The 21,311-nt window shown below is 43.2% G+C and overlaps 1 protein-coding gene across 2 annotated transcripts in view; it reads right to left on the reverse strand.

Moving 5' to 3' along the window:
• POU2AF1 (POU class 2 homeobox associating factor 1) overlaps positions 1 to 21,311 on the reverse strand; it is a 41,903-nt gene that overhangs the window by 6,671 nt on the left and 13,921 nt on the right. Inside the window, exon 1 of one of the 2 annotated variants that reach the window (XM_005500741.3) lies at positions 4,623 to 5,181. The exons of the other annotated variant lie outside the window; for it this stretch is intronic. Within the exon in view, the coding sequence (XP_005500798.1) occupies positions 4,623 to 4,638 (16 nt within the window). The 5' untranslated portion in view covers positions 4,639 to 5,181. Of the gene's footprint in view, positions 1 to 4,622; positions 5,182 to 21,311 lie in introns of those variants that run through there. 2 annotated transcript variants of the gene reach the window in all.

The following is a 21,311-nucleotide window of genomic DNA, read 5'->3' on the forward strand; positions in this document are numbered from 1 at the left end:
TCCCTCTACATGTTTATTTAACCATTGCTGAAACTGGAGGGAAGATAATGGCAAAACAGCCCTTGGAAGCCTGCAAGCATTGAAGCACGACAAGTTTCAGATCACTGAACTTCACATTAGCACCACTGGCCTTCACACACCAACTGCAGATCAGTTTAAGCCTCACCCTCTCAAACAAGTCAGAATGATTTCCCATCAGGCCGATTTTCAGTTTGAAATACACTGCTGATCTCTAAGTTTTCACACCAACCTGCCTGCAAGAGCAAGTGACACACTTGTCTTTGTTTCAGAAGATTTACTGTTTCTTTGCTCGCACACTGACGTGTGATAAGCTTATCAACTGATCAGCGTTAACAGTGTCAATATTTTTCTCTTTTCTTCTTTCAGCTCCAATATAATAAAAAAATAATAAAAGAAACACAATAGAAAACTTTTTTCTTATTTGCAGTAACAGCGAAAAGCAAACAGTCGCTCTTGAATAACAAGGAAAATTCAGATTTCAATTCACAAACTAGTGAGTTTCTGGCTTGGATATTGAAGACTAAATTGCATTAGGCAGCTGCCAACGTTTTTATTGCACACAGTAAACTTTGGGTAAGAAAAATTAAAAAGTGGCTTAGCTTTGTGTACATTACTTGATTGCTCAGACTCTAATCAAAGCCTTACAATAAGACATCATTGCCCATTTAGCAAGCGATTAAATATTTCATGATGGTTGTCGGCATTTTATGTTGACTTCAAATACAGAACTCTTCAAAAATACTTCTTTAAATGTATTAAAGATACATTGGTAAAGATATTTTGGGTCTGCCACTGCTTTGGAAATGAATCCTGTGATTGGAGCTGACATCAGAACTGAAACGGCTGGTTCTGTGACATTGATAATGTTCTACAGTACATCATGGACTGAACATGCGGCTCTTTTTGTGCATCTGACACATCCCAAATCTCCTTTGAAATGTTACCGTTATTTTTTATAGACAAGCCTGACAAGCAAAACTAGACTGAAGTGGATCGTTGTCTAAACTGTTCGCCACATTATGGGTGGGTATTTCAATAAAGATTTAGTTAAATGCAAAGCACTAAGTGGCAAAGGAGAGTTGGATGCATTGGCCATGTAGTGGTGAGGGCTACTAAAAGTTATCAGTTTCAGAACAAGAGAACCCCTATTACAAAGGGGAAGCTGAGATAGACAGAAAGTGTCTTAACCTTAAGTCTCACCCGCACGTCCTAATTCCTCCCAGCCCATAATACTCTTTCCATTTTAGTAATGCAAGCTTTCCATTTAATTGCTTATGTGGTCATTCGTAGAGCCTGCCACCTGCTTTGTAAAGCATGGATGGGCTCAGCTTTCATACTATCCATCTTTCCCAGTGGGGTTTTACCAAAATTAAAACTCACAAGGTGCAGTGTATCGCAGTTTCACCTCTCAGTCTCATTATCTGATACTTTCAAAAAAGCTGTACAGAGCCCCACATCTGTTGTGGGCAGAAAGGGCTTTATGCACGTAAAAAGCACTTGGGAAGAGGTTTTCAAAGGTGCAAATTCACGTGTCTCAGTTGTATGGGAATCCAAGCAGTCAGCAGAACTATGCAGATGTCCCACTGGACTGCAACAGGAGTTGAGTGTCCAAAGCATCACCGAAATGTGAAACTCTTGCAGAGTTTCCACCAACCTGCACACCCTCTTGTACCAGAAAGCACTTGCATGAAAGGTACCTTCGTTTTGTTTTCAAAATACAACATGAGGTAACTATCTGCGTGAAGACACATGAGAGGAAAGCAGCTGATGCTGCCCATTAGAAACTTCCCACCCCTGGAGGCTTGCTGGGCTGCAGAGCGGGTCTGCTTCCATTCAGAGAATCCTGCCAAAAGCTGGGAAGCCCCAACCAGTCACTTCGCTCCTGCCGTGGGAGGGGATGCTTTCGGGCTGAGACACTCTCTGGGGTTTTGCTGAGCGGAAGCTCTGGGCCCCACTCCTGCAAAGAAGCGCACTGTGCCGTGACGCCGAGGGAGCGATTTCCAGCGCGCAGGGCCAGCCATGCGAGACTCCCTGGAGGACAAGAGCCTCTGACCATAGCAGCTGAGGGCAAGGTCTGTTAGTTTTCTTTCTGTTCCTGCAGGGCTTTCTACAGAAGCATCCCCTGAAGAAGCAGGGAAACTGCCCTTCAGAAAGCGCCCATGGGAAATGCCCTCTGGTGAGGTCGCACCTATTTAAATGAGTTCTTGAGTCACTCTTGGGCTCTCAGTTTAGAGGAGATCTTTATTCTTTGCCGTTTTGTTGTTGTTTTATTTTTATAGCTAGGGAAAACATATGTGAATCATACCATTCCTTTTGAAACCTCCTATCTTGCTAAAAATAAATAAATTGATTAATTAATCCAAGTCAATAATTTCCAAGCAGGATAAAGGTCTCTCTCACATGTGCCCCAGTACATGGTCATATGCCTCTCTAGTCTGGCTAGTCCATAATTCAGCAGTTTGGATCACAGGAGAGCAGTTTACATGCCAGGTGAGAAATGTCAAACCCTGATACCCGTTCCTGGGAGCGTCAGCCTATGTCTCATTTACCTGGCTCGTAAGCACGGTACCACAGGCACGCAAAGCAAAACAGTTGCTCTTGTCATGATTAAAGTCATCTGTCTCTAGAGCGAATATGGGATGCTTTATCCCATTGCTTGGGGAAAATCTTCACTCCTCAGAAGCTTCCCACAGACTTATTTATTACCATCTATGCAGGATGCCCTTTTGCCAGAACACCTGAGTAAGTAATTTTGGTTTTAACTATACTGAAACTCTCTGCATGGCGGAGGAAATCTCCTTCTGTTTCTTTGGTAGGGAGCAAAGCAGGGTTGTTATGCTCTCCTATTAGCCTAGGGTTCATACAAGCACATACCAAGCCCCCTGGACACCCACACAGCTTCTGCATCCGTTTATACTGTAGAGCAAGGCAATAGCTCACATGGGAGCACTGGGACAGCCATGTGGTCACAGGTGGTTTGAACCAGACAGTGCAGGAAACATGAGGCCACAGCTGGTCACAGCAAAAGGAAATGTAGGTGCACCGGAGACACCAAATGGAGACTTACAGAGATACTGAGAAACCTAACGGAAGCCTTTGGGACCCGGCACGTGAACACCTGTACTGACCTGACCAATCTACCTACAGTCACAGGGGAGATCTCCAGCAATTGCATCCGAGCTGCCTACATCCCGGTCATCAGAACATTCTTCTTGTCTACCTTCAAAGCCAAAGTACATCATTCATTATTGTAACAGTATAGAAAAGAAGCAGGGTTAAGAAGATAACAGTTGCATGTCGGTAAAAGGAACCCTAACCATGCAGAAGTTGGCTTGTCTATAAACTATCAACGGGAAATGGCTCTCATCAAGGTAGAGGTTTTGACCTCTTCTCTCATTCCTGCTCACGTCTGAAAGCACTACACACATTAAAGAAAAAATGCAAAGGAAAAATACCAATTCAGTTAGCAATTTTATTCTACCTAAAACATCAGGTTGTTACTATTGCTTTGTCATTAGAGACAAAAATAAGTGACTTCTGAGATGGAAGATTAGATCCCAGTTTTGAATCTAATCATCTTGCAGTATTCCCTACATCATACACCTACTGATTCTGAAAACAGCACGAGATAGAGGGGGAAACCAGGTGTGTTGCCATAGTGCTCCGCTTGTTGTTTAATGCTTGTCAGACAAATTGAAACGTGATTGAGCTTCTTGCTACAGGGTGTTACAGTCTACAATATAATTGCACAAATATACATTTGGGCTTCCAAAGCATTCAACTGAAAAAAAATAGGAGAAATGTGTAACAGAGAAAACAGACTTAACTGCCAATAAGGTCAGAAAGGTACATGCATAGCAAACCAACCTCTGAACAACCTGCAAGCTATTATATAAAGAAGATTAATGTTACTTCTATATGAAATAAGTCCCTGGCAATGCTTAAGAAACCATTTTCTTCAATTCAGGTGTATTGTATTATTCCAGGATAACAGAACAACATGATGAAATGCAAAGGATGGCAGTACAGTTGCAAAAATGAGCATCATCTCCAGATCCATATAGTGAGAATGAAAGCTTGCAAGAAGAAAACACCTACCTGTATTATGATCAGCAAATATTAGAGCAAAGGTGGGCCAAGAGGAGTGAAATTATCTTGAAAACAAGAAAACTGATTTCCTGTAAAGTCATAACTGTATTGCCCTCAACTGCCCTGTTCCTTATCTTTTTTATTAGTTGAAAAAAAAACAAAACATATATATCAAAAAAGGCACAGAAATAAGATTTCTCACAGGTTTCACTTTTAAAAAGGAAAATTTTCTGGTATGTAACCACTGTAACCTTTGATATAATACCTGCATCCTGTTATTGTTTTTATGAATCATAGTCTTCCACTTGATTCATAGCGATGAATGCCAGCAAAGCAGCGATGCCGCCCTGCGTTAATATCCCTGCTGGAAAATCAGCATCATACCTTATCACTTATCTTTCTTGAGCCATGCATCTCTTCACAAGTATTGTCTCCCATGCTATGCTAATACTTACACATCACAACCTTCAGCTTTCATTGCAGTTATGAAAAACAAATCAGAGCTCACTTACATTTTTGCCAGTGCATATTCTGTGTGAGGACGGAGTCTTTATTTTCCTTGATGAAGATAGCTTGCCTTTTAATAGCTAACGTGTGTTTGACTCCTTTACGGGGATGTGACAACTGACTGTCAGGATGTTTCTTTCAGCTTTTTAAAAGCACCATGTTCCCGCTGAACCCTGTGATGTCATCACATCCTCCAACCACAACCACTTCTATATTTTCCCTTGCTCTCCGTCTTTCTTCATCATGGTAAACAGTTCCTTCAAGAGCAGTGAGCTCTGGAAGGTATTATGCACCAAAAGGCGTTTGATATCACCATCAAACCTTGATATCACCATCAAACCTTGAACCTGCCACTCATAGGGCTTTTACTATAGATTTACAAAATTAAGTCGAAAGGTTGTACGACAGAGAAAACACAAGGGGCTTTTAGGAGGATTTTGACCTTCTTTGGCACTAAGAATGGTCTTGCTTCACATAAGGCAGAATTCTGCTGCTTCAGATGGCTCCGTACACCTTGGCTGGACTCAATCAGCCTGCATGCCGTGTCTGCCTGGCCCTTTAAATGCGCAACGCTTAAAATACAAAACTCGAGTGTTTGCTCCTGCCTTATGAGAATCTCAACTCCCTGGGGCCACTAAATTTGAACTTATGAGGAAACACCTGTAAACACTTCAAGCCTCATTAAACGAGGACATCTTCCAGCTAAAAAAGAAACCCTTTTTTCTGTTTTGTTTTTATCAAAATACAACACTTCCCACTGAAGAAGAGCTGGCTCTTCCAAAATAGCTTGCAAAGCCAAAGCAAGGCTGAGAGTTACTTGCCATACGAGTTCAAATAAGTTCTTAGCACTAATAACAGCACCATTATATCCTACCTACTCACACTGCTGCATGAACATAGCTTCTTCAGCCTCTTAACATTCTTTCCTCTAAAACAATCAGACCATCGTGATGACTTTTCACAAGTAACACTGATTTCAGAGCTTCATTCCCAGAGAAACGTTGTTTGGAGGCTGCACACTATGTTTGGGATTCCAGCATTCCGATCTTCCTATTGGGTTTCTAACCACTGAATTTTCATCACCCCACTTTGCTCTCACAAATTTGTCTTCCCATACAAAGAACAAGGCAGGATCTGGTCAGTTCATTGGCCAGGAGCCTATTGAAAGAAGTTCATCCTTTCACCTCTTGCAAGTAGGTCCATGTGGGGACCGTTTCTTAACATACCTTTAGTGTTGCGTTTAATGGAAAAACACAGCCCCAAAGCAAGCAGAGTGGGAAGATATAAGGAATGTGCACCTACAAATTGCTGCCCTCCAAAACAGCACACACCTCCTCGGTCCTCAGGCACAAGGGCATTGTTTGGCCATGTTTTGCATATCTGCATTAATGCTCACTACCAGCCAACAATATAACATCCTCTCTGCTGTTGAAGTGCTTAGTAATAGCAGACAATGCTAGCTAATACTTCATAGATGGACAGGTAAGCTAGAGTCCAATAGAGCCAAATGAAGTGAGGAAGAATACTGAAACCGTCTTAAGCAGAAGATTCTGGAGTTTAGTTAAAGTCAGAGCATGGGACCCTGTCAGGGAGTGTTTAGAACTGTGCTCTGTTGTAGTTTTCTTCTGGAAATACCTGAATTCTGACATCACAGAGCATGATAAATCAAGTATTCAGGCAAATTTCTGGCAGGAATAAGACCTGATTTTTAAGTATGAGGACACACTCTGTCTACATTTGTGCTATGCAGAGTAGTAGAAGCGCAATTTGAGAATTGTACGCTCCAGGTCTTATGTATACATGAAGGCAGACTGCATAATACACCAAAATAAATATACAGGCTCATATTAAAATAATCTATATATGCATACCATCTCACCTTTAACTATGCTTTGATTGTGCTTAGAAAAGCTGTGGATAACATGAAATCAGCCAGGATTAAACTGCTTTTAAGGTCTTGATATCAATGCTTCACAAATACTAAACAAGGCAGATAAAGTCTTGATGTAATAAACATCTAAAATGAGGAAGTTGCAAAAAGAGCATGTTTTCCACAGATAGAACAGCCAGCACTAGGTCAGTGTCTGATACCCATGTCCGTATTCACACACAGTTAGAATCACCCTCCAAAATGTAGCTTCACAGTTACACATTAAGATGTAAAAGGGTACAATGTGTAGCTTGGTGATCCCACACCATGCCAAGCAAAATAAAAGCTCTGTCAAGTATAAGCTGCTTCTCATTTAATTTAATGCATTTTACAGAAAAAATGCAGTTTGGTTAAGGACTATTTTGTTATGAGGTCCAAAGGAAGAAACAAAAGCAGCGAGAAAGATGAAAAACATCGCTTAGCAAGTATGCCTCTTCCTCTGACGACCGTTTGCAAATCATTATTCAAGTTTATAGTCTATAAATATGGCTAAAGCTCAGGCTATTGTTAGATGATCAAACAACAGTGGGAGCAGAAAGGGAGCTGCACCTTTAAGAGACACACAGAGCATTAACTGCAGCCTTTGCCACTAGATGACTAGATGCAAATCCAGCTGCCCATGGTCATGCCTTGACCTGTTCACCATAAAACCAAAGCAGCAAGCTCTGTATCAGGCTGCTTGTTAGAGTCAATCAAATCTCGGTTTGGCAAGGAACATCTCTGCCCTGAGCCAGGGTACAATTTGTCATGTTCCTGGTGGCTGCATTTGGAGCCATGTCCAGAGAACTAAAGATTCACAGGTAGCATTGTGATTTGGCCTGACCACCACACGCAGCTGTTCAAAGCATAACCTGAAATCAGCTGAAACGCACACGCAGAGCACCTGTACACTGTGTAGAGTGCAGAAACCCTTCTCTTTAGTCCTGCGGTGAGACGCGTTTCTCCTAAGCAGGGCTGGTGGCTCTACATGCACAAGAACCAACCGAGGGTTGAAGCAGATCTCAGTGGATCCCTGCAGCTGATCTCAGGAGGATGGTAAGAGCAGAGTGCAAGCGTGACTCAGACTGCAGCTGCCTTATCTCCTCTTCCAGCCAAGACGATTCAAGTGTAGAGGGGAGATGCCCAGCATCAGTTTTCTTCATTAAGATATGAGATGTGTACCTCATCAGACAATACCAGCTGGAAAACCAACCCATCAGCCACAGCATTCAGAAAACCCCTGCTGGCAAACCACCAAACAGTGGGCAAGACTTTCATTTGAACACTCAAATTGCAGACAAATCCATCCGTTATTCTTTTACACTACAAAGACTGCCTCTGTCTCCCCTCTCACCCAAATCCACCGCAAATGGCAGAATTGCACAGCCTCTAAAGAAACCTATTGCTGCTGGTTCTCCTCACTGCAGAAATGCAGGTAAGCAGGATAAACTGGAGAAGTACACACATCAAGCAACACTGACTAAGGCAGCTGATAGGAGCTTCTGCTCAAGGTCATAGAAGAACTCTGTGAAAAGGGGCCAAGCTTTTGGGGATGGCCCTGTGTATAAGACTGCTCACTAATTATGCTTCCTGAGGGGTGTTCCACCATTTTTAATAGTGCAAGACATATTGGAGCAAGTACAGTACAACAAACTCAGTGTTGTGTTTTTGTGGGTTTTTTTGTTTGTTTTGGGTTTTTTTGTTTTGGGTTGGTTTTGGTTTAATTCTTATGTGAGCCTCACACCTCCCACTTCACCCTCTGAAACAGGTTGATTCATACCTCAGCTTTGATAAGGAACAAATGATGCAGCCTTCGCATATGCTCAGCACTAGAGATTAAGTCTGGGCAGCGTAAATCACTCACCATAGCCCTCATGACCTCTCAGACAGCGAGGATCCGAACCCGGGACATTCCACATCCACTCTAAGGTTACTGCACATATTTTTTCATACAAAGAAACGTGCCATACTGATCAGGCCTAACATCAGCACAAAATAGAGCATGGAACCCTTCAGAACTTTTGCACACAGATGCCTAAGTGATTTCCCTCAAGAAAGTTCTGAGTTCTAGAGTAAAAGTTACAAAGCAAACAAACCAGCCAGCCCTATTTCTCACACTGAGACCATGTCTGCACTTAGAAAGATGAGAACTTCCCATGGACAATCACTTGCGTTTTCTAACACACACTAAGTTGTAGAACAAACCTTTCCAGGTTTTATTTGTACTTTGTGCTCTTCAGGAGCTTCAAGATACGGCTGGTTTACCCCACTTAAAAAAGTTTTGAAAACAAACAGCACAACAAACCCCACATACACACACACACAAAACCAAAAAACACCAAACCACTGCACCACTTCTTAAAGCCAAATATTGCAAGCTGTTTGTAGTGGTCACACACGTAAGCTCAGACCTACCCTGTCCTCGCTTCTCCCTTCCTGCTGCTCACACACGGCGTGTTCAGCACTGTCTGCTGGCAGCTCACCCATTCTCCTCACACACTCAGGTGTTTGTCTGTGAATGAGTAGCAGTCACGTTTAGTTCAAGTTTCTGGTACTGAGTCAGGCGAAGGGAACAATAGCACATAACAAACCCTGTGTCTGTACTGCAGCTGGGAGCTAGATGTGAACTGACCTTGACCAAACCAGCAAGAGGGCCAAGAATGGTGGTGATCCCACAAGCCTAGGCTTCTGTGCTTGCTCATAAAGCCAGCCTGGGACCACGGGCATGCTATGGTGTAGCTAATGCACACTGAAGTCCTTGTCACTGGAGGTTCTTGCTGCAGCTAGGTGTTTGAAGTGGTTTGTGTACGCCTGTGCATCTCCCAAGCTTAGCTTGCCAGATGAGCTTAGGTGAGCTGGTGCTGGGAGCAGTTGCACAGCCTCTCTGCTCTAACAGGTCACCAAGTGGCTGCTAAAGCAGATGGTGCTAAGAGGAGCAGGCATCTCCGTAACTTCCCCACCTACATTAACACCAGTCTGGTGACTTGCTGGCTTCCAGAGCTTGTGCACACCAACACAGCAAAAACCACCCATCCAAGCTATCTGTTGGGAAATTACACACAGAAACACCCCCAAAATAAACCTGAAATTGGCAGAAATCAAAAGCAGATCTCACATGATTCACAGAGAAAAAACACAGGATTAAGAATATCATTGAATGTTACGCACATAAATCGCGTGACTAGCTCTGGAAGTTGGCAACGTGAGACATCAAGAAAGCTTGGGTTTTATGGGTTTTATTCAGTTATGAAAGCAACGCAGCATAAAGGTTTGTTCCATGTTCCCAGTGGAGCCTCAGATGGGCTTCCTTTTGCAGTGGCTCTGCAGAGGAGCCAGTAACACGCTGCACTAAAGGCTTCAGCCCTTGTTTGTCGAGTCTGCTAAAGCAAAGCCTTTCTTTGAGGAGATCTTACCATCACGAATTTGTTTGCTTCTTGGCAGATTTGTATTACTTGGCTGAAACTGCCACCTGCTGGTCACCTCGCTGTTAATCTAAATAGGGTTTAGGGCTCAGCTGCGTTACCAGAGTGACAAGCAAAGATTTGCAAACGCTGACACAGGTTGGAAACAGAAAGAACACCCCGAATATAATTTAAAAAGAAGGTTGTCTAGAAACAAAGCAGAGGAGCCAAAGTTCACAGCAATGACATGCTGCAGGGTGAGCATTGCTGGTCAGGAAGGGTTTCAGCTCTGGAGAGCTCTCCAGATATATCTTTCAAGCCAGATATCTCAGAAGTGAGTGGAAACTCACAACACACACACAGTGGTCCAATGGCCACTGAAAGTGCTGGGAACAGCCAACAGTTGGAGGAGCAACTACTTCTCTGTACACCGTGTGGAAAAAATCACCCGCTCCTAAGGAGCTGGGGGTGCAGTGGAGATACAGCATAGACAGCAAGGAAGCAAATCTTTCCTCTGCAAATGAGAATTTGGGAATAAGTTCAGAACATCTCAGGCACGGGAGATTTTCTCTTAGTCTCACGTCCACTGCCAATGCTTCTGTAAGGGGAATAATAAGGCCCACGGCTGTGACTTAAATGGTAAAATCAAGGAGCAAGCTCAAACAATAATTCAGAGACAACCCCTTTTGTTTCCCTTGATCCCATACTGTGCATCCCTTAAAAATTTCAAGTCGTTATTTTGAAAAGGAAGCTAGGCAGGAACTGCTTTAGCCAAATGTGGATATAAGAGCAGCACCATTCTTGTGCAAACTTATTCGATGTTCTGCTCTGATTTTTGTTAAGGACAGTCAGCTAAGCTGCTGTATGTCTAGGCAGATTTATGGCACATGGCTGTAAAACAGAAACACTGATTGCAGACATGAATTTTCTGCTATACATCTGTCTATAAATCTTTTATCTCACCCTGATTAAAAAAATGGAGATTTAAAATATAGCAGATATTTAGAAGTTTCATCAGCATAAGGTACGTAAGTAATATTAGCAGCAGAGAATGCATCTGAGTAGAATGCTCAAACCAGACTTTCTCAGTTAAAATACAGCATTAACTGCTGTCTGACCATCTGCAATACACACTTTTGAGTAACCCCTCTCTCAGCTATTGCAGTGCAGAAAGAGAAGACTATTTTCTCTAACTCCAGAAGCACACAAGGCAGTTAATTCCCACTGGCAGTTCCTTGGAAATTTAGGGGCTTTCCTTTATAGGACTCTTTTCTTTCAATGACTGGAATTCTCACTGTGTGATCTTTCATTGTGTTCAACCCAGGTACAGAAGCCAGCTGTTCCGGTACTCGATGATTCTGGTGTAAGTACCAATGAAAACACTCAACTTTCCATTTAACCCTTTCCTTTGTTTCTCTTTTGTTTTCCTGCCCATAGTTTTGCACACTGTAGTTTTATTCATTTTCCACACAATTTCACCTCTTAAGGTACTTTGAGTCAGGGAAAAACTAATGTTGAAAGTTTACCATGGGAGAAAATCAGGCCTTGGTAATCCTCACCTGTAACACGAGGCTTGGCTATCAGAATTCATCCACCTCATACTCTTCTGTAATGCCAGTCCTATGACCAGCTATTGTGTGTCCCAGTCTCTCCTCGATAAGACACTACGGTTACCACAATTCCATCGAGCTTTTCCAGCTTGCTTCTACAGAGGAGCCTAAAACGCATTTTAGGAGCTCCAGCTGAACCCTGACAAAATCTGATAAACCTCAATGATTACACTCTTAGTGCAAGATACAGAAAGCTCAGGTGTTATGACTACAACAGTTACGTACTCATTTGCACTCTTAGTTGTTTTCTTGAGAATAATGTTTTCTCAAAATAAGGAGGCAAATACAGCCAGAAATATTTCTGAGCGTGATCGCTGTACAGTGCACAGATAGTTTTGAAAATATTAGCCAAAGTCTCTTTGGAAAAACCTGCTTATAACACAACATCTGGGAGCTGCATTTCCCCTCCAATAGCTACCGTACCCTTCCTAATCACCTGCTTGGTCCGAGTGGTTCAGCAACACATTGCTGTGTATCTCCACCTGGCAAAGGGCCACACAAAGACAGTTAACAATTAATGAGTGTAGACGCATTTAAGCTGAGCTCAGAGGAACAGCTTTTCTTCCAGTGAACACAAATCCGAAGGGCAATACGTTTGCACAAGTTCTGCAGAAAGAATTTGGGGATTTCCCCTCATACAATTAGTCTATGAAATGCTGAATCAGTAAGAAAATAGAATGAGACTGTAACAAACCTAGGTCGAATTCATTTCCCACCCCCCCGCCCCTAGAAAACAACACATAGCAGAGAAACACCAGTTGCAGGATTCCCCTATTCCTGTCTTTCCACGTTGTGTAATGTGTCAGACTTACCAGGGATATCAGCATGGCAAGAATATGAAGAGAAATGACAACATCTATGGTCAAAAGAGGAAACAGCTTCTGTGCGCATTAAAATTCAGGGTTTTCTGTCTTGCAACTTCATGAACTGAGGTCACTGAAAAGTTCCAACATCCCATTAAAACACTGGCTATCAACTGGCACACAGATTCTCTCTCTGCCCAGTTTTGGACCAGTATTGGTTGTAACTGGAATTGTGACCATTTGGGAGACCTATACTCAAATATGAAGAGAGTCAGTTGTGGGTTTTCTTTCAGATTAGACAAAGCCAGGTGATTTCCAAAGAAAGAATTTTAAGTTGCTTTTATGTTTACAGAAGGGCAGAATTTTCATATTGGACCGAGCTCCGTGTGGTCTGGATTACACATTAAACAATGTTAAAATAATTTATTCCTTTACAATTGGTAACAAGGGCACAAAGCCCGGGTGTGCTGGAGTTCAAGTGCATTGCACAGATGTGTGCCCAGTGCAGGCACACTATGGTCAGGTGAATAAGTTCATAGCTTTCAGGATGAAGGTGGTTTGTTGTTGTTGTTTTTTATAATGTCAGGGGTTGGAAGGGACCTGGAAAGCTCATCCAGTGCAATCCCCCCATGGAGCAGGAACACCCAGATGAGGTTACACAGGAAGGTGTCCAGGCGGGTTGGAATGTCTGCACAGAAGGAGACTCCACAACCCCCTGGGCAGCCTGGGCCAGTGTTTCTGAGGATCCCACAACTGGACACAATATTCCAGGGCAGAGCAGAGGGGCAGGAGAACCTCTCTGACCTACTGACCACCCCCTTCTAACCCACCCCAGGTACCATTGGCTTCCTGGCCACAAGGGCCCAGTGCTGGCTCATGGTCACCCTGCTGTCCCCAGGACCCCCAGGTCCCTTTCCCTTATGCTTCTCTCTAATAGGTCATTCCCCAAATCATACTGGAACCTGGGGTTGTTCCTGCCCAGATTCAAGACTCTACACTTGCCCTTGTTCTAATTCATTAAATTTTTCCCTGCCCAGCTCTCCAGCCTGTCCAGGTCTCTGATGGCAGCACAGCTTCCAGTGTCACCACTCCTCCCAGCTTGGTGTCACCAGCAAACTTGCTGATAGTCACTCTATTCCCTCACCCAAATCATTGATGAATATATTGAATAATACCAGCCCCAGTACTGACCCCTGAGGCACTCACTTGGCTAAAAATCACCTGTTTTCTATGCCTGTGCTCCTCTACTGCTGGTGAAAATGACAATCTGCGCAGTGCCACTCACCAGCAGAGCTGAGCAGGTGGACTGCAGCCACCTTTTCATTGCAGAAACCAACCTTTCGAAGGCACAGGATCAGGGTGCAGGGCACAAATATCTGCATTATGCTGGTGGTGCTTAAGGCTCTCCAGAATTTGCATAAAGTTTTCTGTTCTATCTGATAACACCACAGAGAAACAAAACAAATCAGATCATACTGTTCCAGGTGTAAGTTGCTACGAGATAAACTTGGACTTTCCCGGCTAAGTATCTCAATATTGTGAAAATATTATGACTCAATTATTCTGATTTGTTTCTTCTAACTTTGAAACATATAAATGAAACATTTGAAACAAATGAACAGGGATGCTAAATATTTCCATATGAGGAAAAACATTGTTTTCAGTTTCCCTTCCAAGCTTTGTCAGTGCTCAATGTAGTCAAAACTAAATGTATTTTCTTAACAGCCACGACAAATTGAACATTTCAGCCCTTTAACTGAGGCATAAAGACTTAAAGCACAACAATAAATCCTGCCCTGTCGTTAATTAACTGAGTGCTCGGAAACAGCATTACCTTTTTGATTAGCTGTGTCAAACTAACTAACAAACCAAACACAACACATCCAACTAAATGCCAAATTCACAGAGTATGGAGTTCAGGATTCAGGTAGGAAGGGTCCCCAGGAAGGCTGCATTCTGTTCGCACCCTTAGCGAGCAATGGTTTCTGAAAATGGTTAGATACGTTTACTTGTCCCCAACTTGGACAAAAGCTCTACCATGCCATCTATTGGCACTTTCCTCCCGCCTGGAATTGCTCTCAAGCATCAACTACCAAATAAGGGGAGACTTTTGCTGTTTCATGTATGTTCTGTGGGAGAATAATGAATTAGATCTCCACTAATATTAACACTGGTCCCACTGCCACACAAAATTATAGAGCTTTTGCAATAACACTCATCACCTTATCAGGTGAGAACCTTGCTGGAAATTAATGCAGGCTAACAAGGCTTACTGTGTGTTTCATGGTTCTCAGGACCTGCATCTATTCTGGCCCAAAGATCTCCACCAGGGGACTTCTGCTTCTGAAATTACTAGAGCACAAAGCACCGAGCAAAGCTTGCAAAGTATGCTGTGCATCTCTAGGCATTGAAAGCCAAAACAAAGCCAGCTGGAGACAGAAAATAAGCGAGTTGGGGAGAAGAGTCTGAGGACAGACTGTGCAGACAGAGGAAGGGCCAGCTCACCGTTCCTCTTCACCAAGCCACGCTTGAGGTTACCACCCCACCTACATCCCCCACCCTGAATGCCTTCAAACCTTGGCAAAAATAAACCTAGTCACTGTTTAATGCTGGATTCACATTCGCATCAGCTGCGCCTGGCTCCTCCAAGGGCCGTGAAATCCACTGCCCAAAGTTTCTTGGTTGCTCCATCCCACCTAGAAAGGCAGCGGTCAGCACCTACGGAGTTTGCACTGGAAGCAGAGTAAGGCAGGACACAACATGTTTTATGGGGACCATCACATTTTTCTGACCGCCTGGATTTGGCTCAAGGCATAAGCAGCCTGATGAAGTGCAGCTTGCTGTTGTTGAATCATGCTGAAAATGACCACTTGTCCTGCAGGAAGAGTAAGATTTGCTCAATCTTTCAGGAGCAAGTTTGCAACTCTGAGAGAGAAGCGAGTGAAACAGTATGAGCAAGTAAAATGCCTCTGAGCTTAAGTTTGAGCAGAAAAACATGTCTCTTAAAGCCTGCTGTGTACACCAGCACGCCCTCATCTTGCCCAGCATCCTGCCTCTATTTGCACCCTCAAAACACAGATATAGGAGCTTCAAGACTAAATGAAATCTTTTAAGAGCTGAAATTGTAGGGGCAGTAGCTGTAGCATAAGGAAGTAGTACTGGAATTCACCCAGCAATACAAATGACAAAGAAGGATTAGATGGAGGTTGGTACTCATGGAGAAATTAGGTCAGACTCCACAGAACATGAAATGATTTATGCTAATGAAATATTAACTCACAACACGGGTGAATATGTTGGCACTTTCATGGGAACTTACTGCTCAAGGAAAAAAATACACGTGGCAAGAAACCAACCCAAACAATCACCAGGTAAGACTGGTTTGGTCAGGAGCCTGGTCCTCAAAACGTGACATAGCCTTCATGTATTTATTCATGGCTCAAGCAAATGTTATGAATTATAGCAAGAACAATTCTAAAGTAAATCTCTCCTATCACCAATAACTGTATTTACATAAAACAGAACTACTCAAGAGTAGCAATTTTCTCATTTGTCCCCTTAGATTTCCAGGAGATATCAGTTGCACAAAATGAAGATTTATTCCCAGACTGTTATTGGAGGGCTATGAGATACAGGCTATTTTCCTCACCTGAAGTGTGTGCCGTGCTTTACTTGACAAAGCTTATTGGGCACAAGCAATTGTAGACGACAAAAGTTGGTGTGGAATGGAAGATTTCTCTGGGAGCTAACATCTGCAAGAAAGAGGTTTCAATTTTCTGGCAAGAGAGTCTGAACCCAGGTTCCTGGAGGAACGAGCACGGCGTTGCCGTATTCGGCTGTTCTGCGTTATGACTCAAATCCGCTGGACAACCGCTCCACGTTTCTGCCTGTTCAATAACTGTGGCCAAATGTTGTCAAGCTGTCACTGTGTAGCCTTTCAATAGTTGCTGTGAGGATTCTGTAATTCAAAGCTATACAACTGCTTGAGCACCTTTGAAACAGAGCTACCAAATGCTTTGCAAGCTGCACACTAAGACACTTTGCATGCTTGCAGCACACTGTGTTTTTCTTAGGCTATGGTTACTGCCGTCATTTCTGGCTACCTTTAAGCTGTGCTTGACTCCAGTGAAAAGGGAGGTTCTAAAATACAAGGGGAAGGCAGTCATTGAATGCTTAGCACATTTTTCTCCCCTCCACCAAGCAGTGTAGCTAATTAATCCACTTCAAATACACCCAGAACTGTGTTACTCCTTGTCGGTTCAGTAAACTGTTTCAGCGCATGCTCAGCTATAGCAACAGGAATAGGCCCCATAAAGATCAGCAAGAGTTCTCAGTTCTGAACTAAGACTAATGTTCTCTTTACCATTCTGTATATCTCACCAGCCTTTGACCCTTGTGAGATCCCTCTTACATCCTCGTCTCACTGTGACATTTCTCCTTAAACATTGTGCCAAAGCTTAATAGGACATAAAGTGTTAGTTAATAAAGCTATGTCACAGAGCTGTGCATACATAAAACTCTTTAGGATTAGTTTATTCTATTACAAAGGAACTGAATACTGCTGAATACTTTCCATAACCTTGTTGATTAATACAGTGTACTTCCTTATTTTTAGATAAATACTAGATGTCACAGTTATTAAAGAAAACCAAAAAGGAATACTATACACAGTGTTGAACAAATAAAGTAGTTCGGCAATCCTGGAAACTCTACAGGATTGTTTTTCAGAGTTCTGCTCTTATTCATTGTGTTATTACTCAGAGATTAGCATAGCAATGTCTGGATCAGATGTCATAATTAACTGTTAACTTCAGCTATCATCAACTTGATTACCCACTATTAGATGACTTCTGTTTGCTCTGTCTTCTTGGGCCAGCCAGAATCTTATAATGACACTTGAATAATGACAATTATTCAGCATCTCTGTTGTTCCCCACTGTTGGCTGTAAGGAGCCCATTTTATATCCACGCTCAGGGTAGGATTTTTGGTGTATCTCAGAAAAGCATCATACCCTTCCAGACACAACCAGCACAAACCGAATGAAATCTCACGGAGCCTAACAGGTCTAAACTAATCAGTAAAGACCCTGCATCACATTTCAAACAACCTCCCCAGTGCAAAGCACTTTCTGGCTCTTCCCTTGCTATGTAGTCCAGGCAGAACTGTGCACAACCATATACAGAATAAGCAGCGTTTTCAGGTCTGCACAAAACCACTTCTCTCTTTTCCTATGTGGCCACGGCAGGACTGCATTAACTGACCTCAGTGGAAGCTGTTTCCCTGAAGCTGAAAAAATTTGGATCAAAGCCGTTGGGAGTGAAATATAATCTCAGCGTATGGGAAAAAGGCTCTGAAACCTGACCCCAGATTAAAAACCATTGTTGTCTGTGACTTTCAATGTATTTGCTCAGAAGGGAAAAATGGATTTAGGGCCTTTATTTTCTTATCCCCACTTATGTATTACTTTAATTATTAACCCTAAATAAGCAAATTTTTAATGTAACTAGCTTAATGTAACTAATAGGAGAGTATTTGCAATTTGGTCCTTCTTAAGTCTTACTTAATTCAGCTGCTCTGGCTCTCTGGCTTGTTGAATGACCTCTTGTCCAGCTCCAGAGCCCCAGCTCCCTCAGCCTTTCCTGACACGGGAGATGCTCCACTCCCTCCAGCATCTTGGTGGCTGCGCTGGACTCTCTCCAGCAGTTCCCTGTCCTGCTGGAACTGAGGGGCCACAACTGGACACAATATCCCAGTGTTCTCTCCCCAGGGCAGAGCAGAGGGGCAGGAGAACCTCTCTGACCTACTGACCACCCCCTTCTAACCCACCCCAGGTCCCATTGGCCTTCCTGGCCACAAGGGCCCAGTGCTGGCTCATGGTCACCCTGCTGTCCCCAGGACCCCCAGGTCCCTTTCCCCTACGTTGCTCTCTAATGGGTAATTCCCCAACTTAGACTGGAACATGAGGTTGTTCCTACCCAGATACAAGACTCTACACCTTCCCTTGTTCTATTTTATTAAATTTCTCCCTGTCCAACTCTCCAGCCTGTCCAGGTCTCTGGATGGCAGCACAGCTTCCAGTGTCACCACTCCGCTCAGCTTGGTGTCCCCTCGCCAATTGCTGCTCTGTAATTGATCCAGTGGAGAATCACTGAACTTTCTTTGCGCTTGCCAGGACCGAGTCCGCGTCAAGCCCAGCCAGATGAACTCAGTTATTCAGGCATCACATGTCTTAGAAGAGAAAACTTGATACCTTTATAGACATACCCAGCTTGTTGTCAAAACTGGTGCACCAAGGAAGAACTTCATGGAATATTTCGCTACCATAAGCAAAACAGTGCAAGGGCCAAATTCAAATAGCACATGTTTATGGTTAATGACAGGCTAGCATTTAACTTCCTGACTTAAGTGGTTTACTGAATCCCTGCCAGAAAAGGGAAACCAAAGACAACGACAAGATAAAACATGGCAGAGAGCAAGTGTGTATCCTTAATGACATTCTCCACTGCATCACCATGAAGTCTGAGATTAAGCAGGAAAAGAAAACAGAGTATTAAGCATTTCATAGCCATCTCAGACAAGAGTAAGAATGAAGAGAAAGGATTTGAAAATAAAAATAATTTGAAAAATTAGGGATTTTGGGCTCACATCCCCATCTTTGTGCGTGTGGCATAACTCACTTCTCCATGCAAGCAAGAAAACTGCTCGAGTATCACCAGTGTCCCAACAGAAGAATAGCAGATCCCATGTGCTGTTGTCTGTCAGGGACAGCACTCAAAAGGTGAGGGAGACAATATTGTGAAAGAGTTGGAGAAACCAGGTACTTCAACTGGCTCCCAGCCATGTCATTGTATTTCAACAACTAAGCAGATAAATGATCCTTAAAAAGGAAAAGAAGAAGCTGTAAATAGAGAAGACTGCTCAAGTACCCAGGCTCAAAAAGAAAAGGTGTTTGCAGCTCCGGGTCACAGACACGAAATATTAACCCTAGCTGTGCAGCCTCAAATTGAGTCTATCCTCTGCAGAGCCAGCAAAAGTCCTCTGTTTTACTGAAGCGTTGTTTCGGTATGGATTTACAGGCCTAAATTAAATTCACACCAGGTAACAACCCCCTATTAATCTGCAGGGAGACAAAAAGGGACATTTTCAAAGGCAGGAATGCCAGGAAGCAGAGTAGTTCAATCTTAAGATTCAGAAACATAAGAGAAGGCAGGGAAAAGGAGGAGTAGCTGTGGTATTTATAGCAAGAGACTATAAAGATATTCAGAGTGAAAGTCGGCTGCCTAATTATGTGCATCTTGTGCTTGCTGAAATGCCTTTGGGTACCCAAGACATCTGCAGGGAGCTGTGACTCATCACTCACAGACCTGCACCGGTCAAGGGGCTGTGGGACATCCAGCTCCTCTGAAACAACAAGATGTTTAGGCACACGAATGAAGCCATAGCTCACGCAACAGAATCCGTGCCACGTAGTCACTCGTGTTCTACACTTCTAACATTTAAATGCTACAGTCTGTGAATGCTTTGAGATTGATGATTTCACCTGATCTTCCATCCGGACTGTTCTGACTTAGTTCCTAAGACCAGCTGCATTTTCGGAACTGCGCCATCCCTTTCATCCCGAATTGTAGCTGGAGTTGGCAGTGACGCTGTCAACCAGCTCAGGAACCAACACGAATGTCCCCCAACTTTGAGACACCGATTTTGCAGGGAGGGGGGAAAGTAATAAAAGTGGTATTTGTGCCATATTCCTCACGGATGTGCATTTTAAAACAACATTGGGTAACTCCATGAAATCCTTTTACACCAAATTTGTTTCAACACGAGGCTTCGACACCCTTATCTTCCCCTTTATGCTCCTCCTTGCTGATCTCTTTCTGTATCCGATGTGGTTTGTTTGCTAGTGGGGGTTTCCCACAGTCTAATTCACAGCACCATCTGGTGACGGGACTTGGGATCCCGAGAAGAAAACTATACGGCTCACTTTCCAATTTCTAAGCTCCGGTTTGGGTTCTGTGGTTTCCGTTTGTTGGGTTTTTTTGTTTAGGGGTTTTTGTTTGTTTTGGAGGCTTTTATTTGGTTGGTTTTTAATTGTTGCACATTAAAAGGACGATAAAAAATTGCATATGAGTAGATTCTCAGTGAGAAAACCTCTGGAAATCTCTTCTTGCAACATCTGTCCAAGGTCTGAGCCGATAAAAACCTTTCTTACAGGAATACTGGTTAAAGTGAGAAGCACCCAAAGGAAAACCCATCACAAGTCTCCAAACAAGATTTTTTTCCCTTTCGTCTTTGTAGGCAAATTAGGTCCCTAAATTTAAATTTACCTTCAGCTTAGCTGGATATTTGTGACAACTATAGGCTGCGGAAAATCTATGCCAGAAACAGCTGAGTAAGCAAGATTAACACCTTGCCTGGCTAGTTACTCCGAAAGCTGAGTAATGTTGCATATAGTTTGGCATTGGGTGACCAATTCCATAGCAGATTTGCCGAGTCAATGCGATAGAAACATACACCACCGACAACCCATCTGTGCCCATGGGAGGTCACTGTTGCTTCGCAGAATAGACCAGTTGTGCCAGTTTTAGGTTAACAGCACAGTTCAGGTCAGAAACACCAACAAACCACTTTCTCTATAGTAGCTCAAGTTTCTCTCCTTGATTACCTTTTCCAGAAAACAAAAAGCAAGCAAACAGTTTCATAGTTTTGAGTGGAGATGCATACTTCCCAGAGCTGTACTAAGAGGAAACCAAATCACACCTCCAGATTCCCTAAGGCATTGAAAATGGGCAAAGCAAAATAGCTTTTTCATCCTTGATAGCCTGCAATTCTTCAAACCTTCACAGGATCACGGAATCTCAGAATGTCAGGGGTTGGAAAGGGACCTGGAAAGCTCATCCAGTGCAATCCCCCCATGGAGCAGGAACACCCAGATGAGGTTACACAGGGAGGTGTCCAGGCGGGTTGGAATGT

This window comes from Columba livia, chromosome 24, assembly GCF_036013475.1.
Source record: "Columba livia isolate bColLiv1 breed racing homer chromosome 24, bColLiv1.pat.W.v2, whole genome shotgun sequence".
NCBI classification, from domain to species: Eukaryota; Metazoa; Chordata; class Aves; order Columbiformes; family Columbidae; genus Columba; species Columba livia.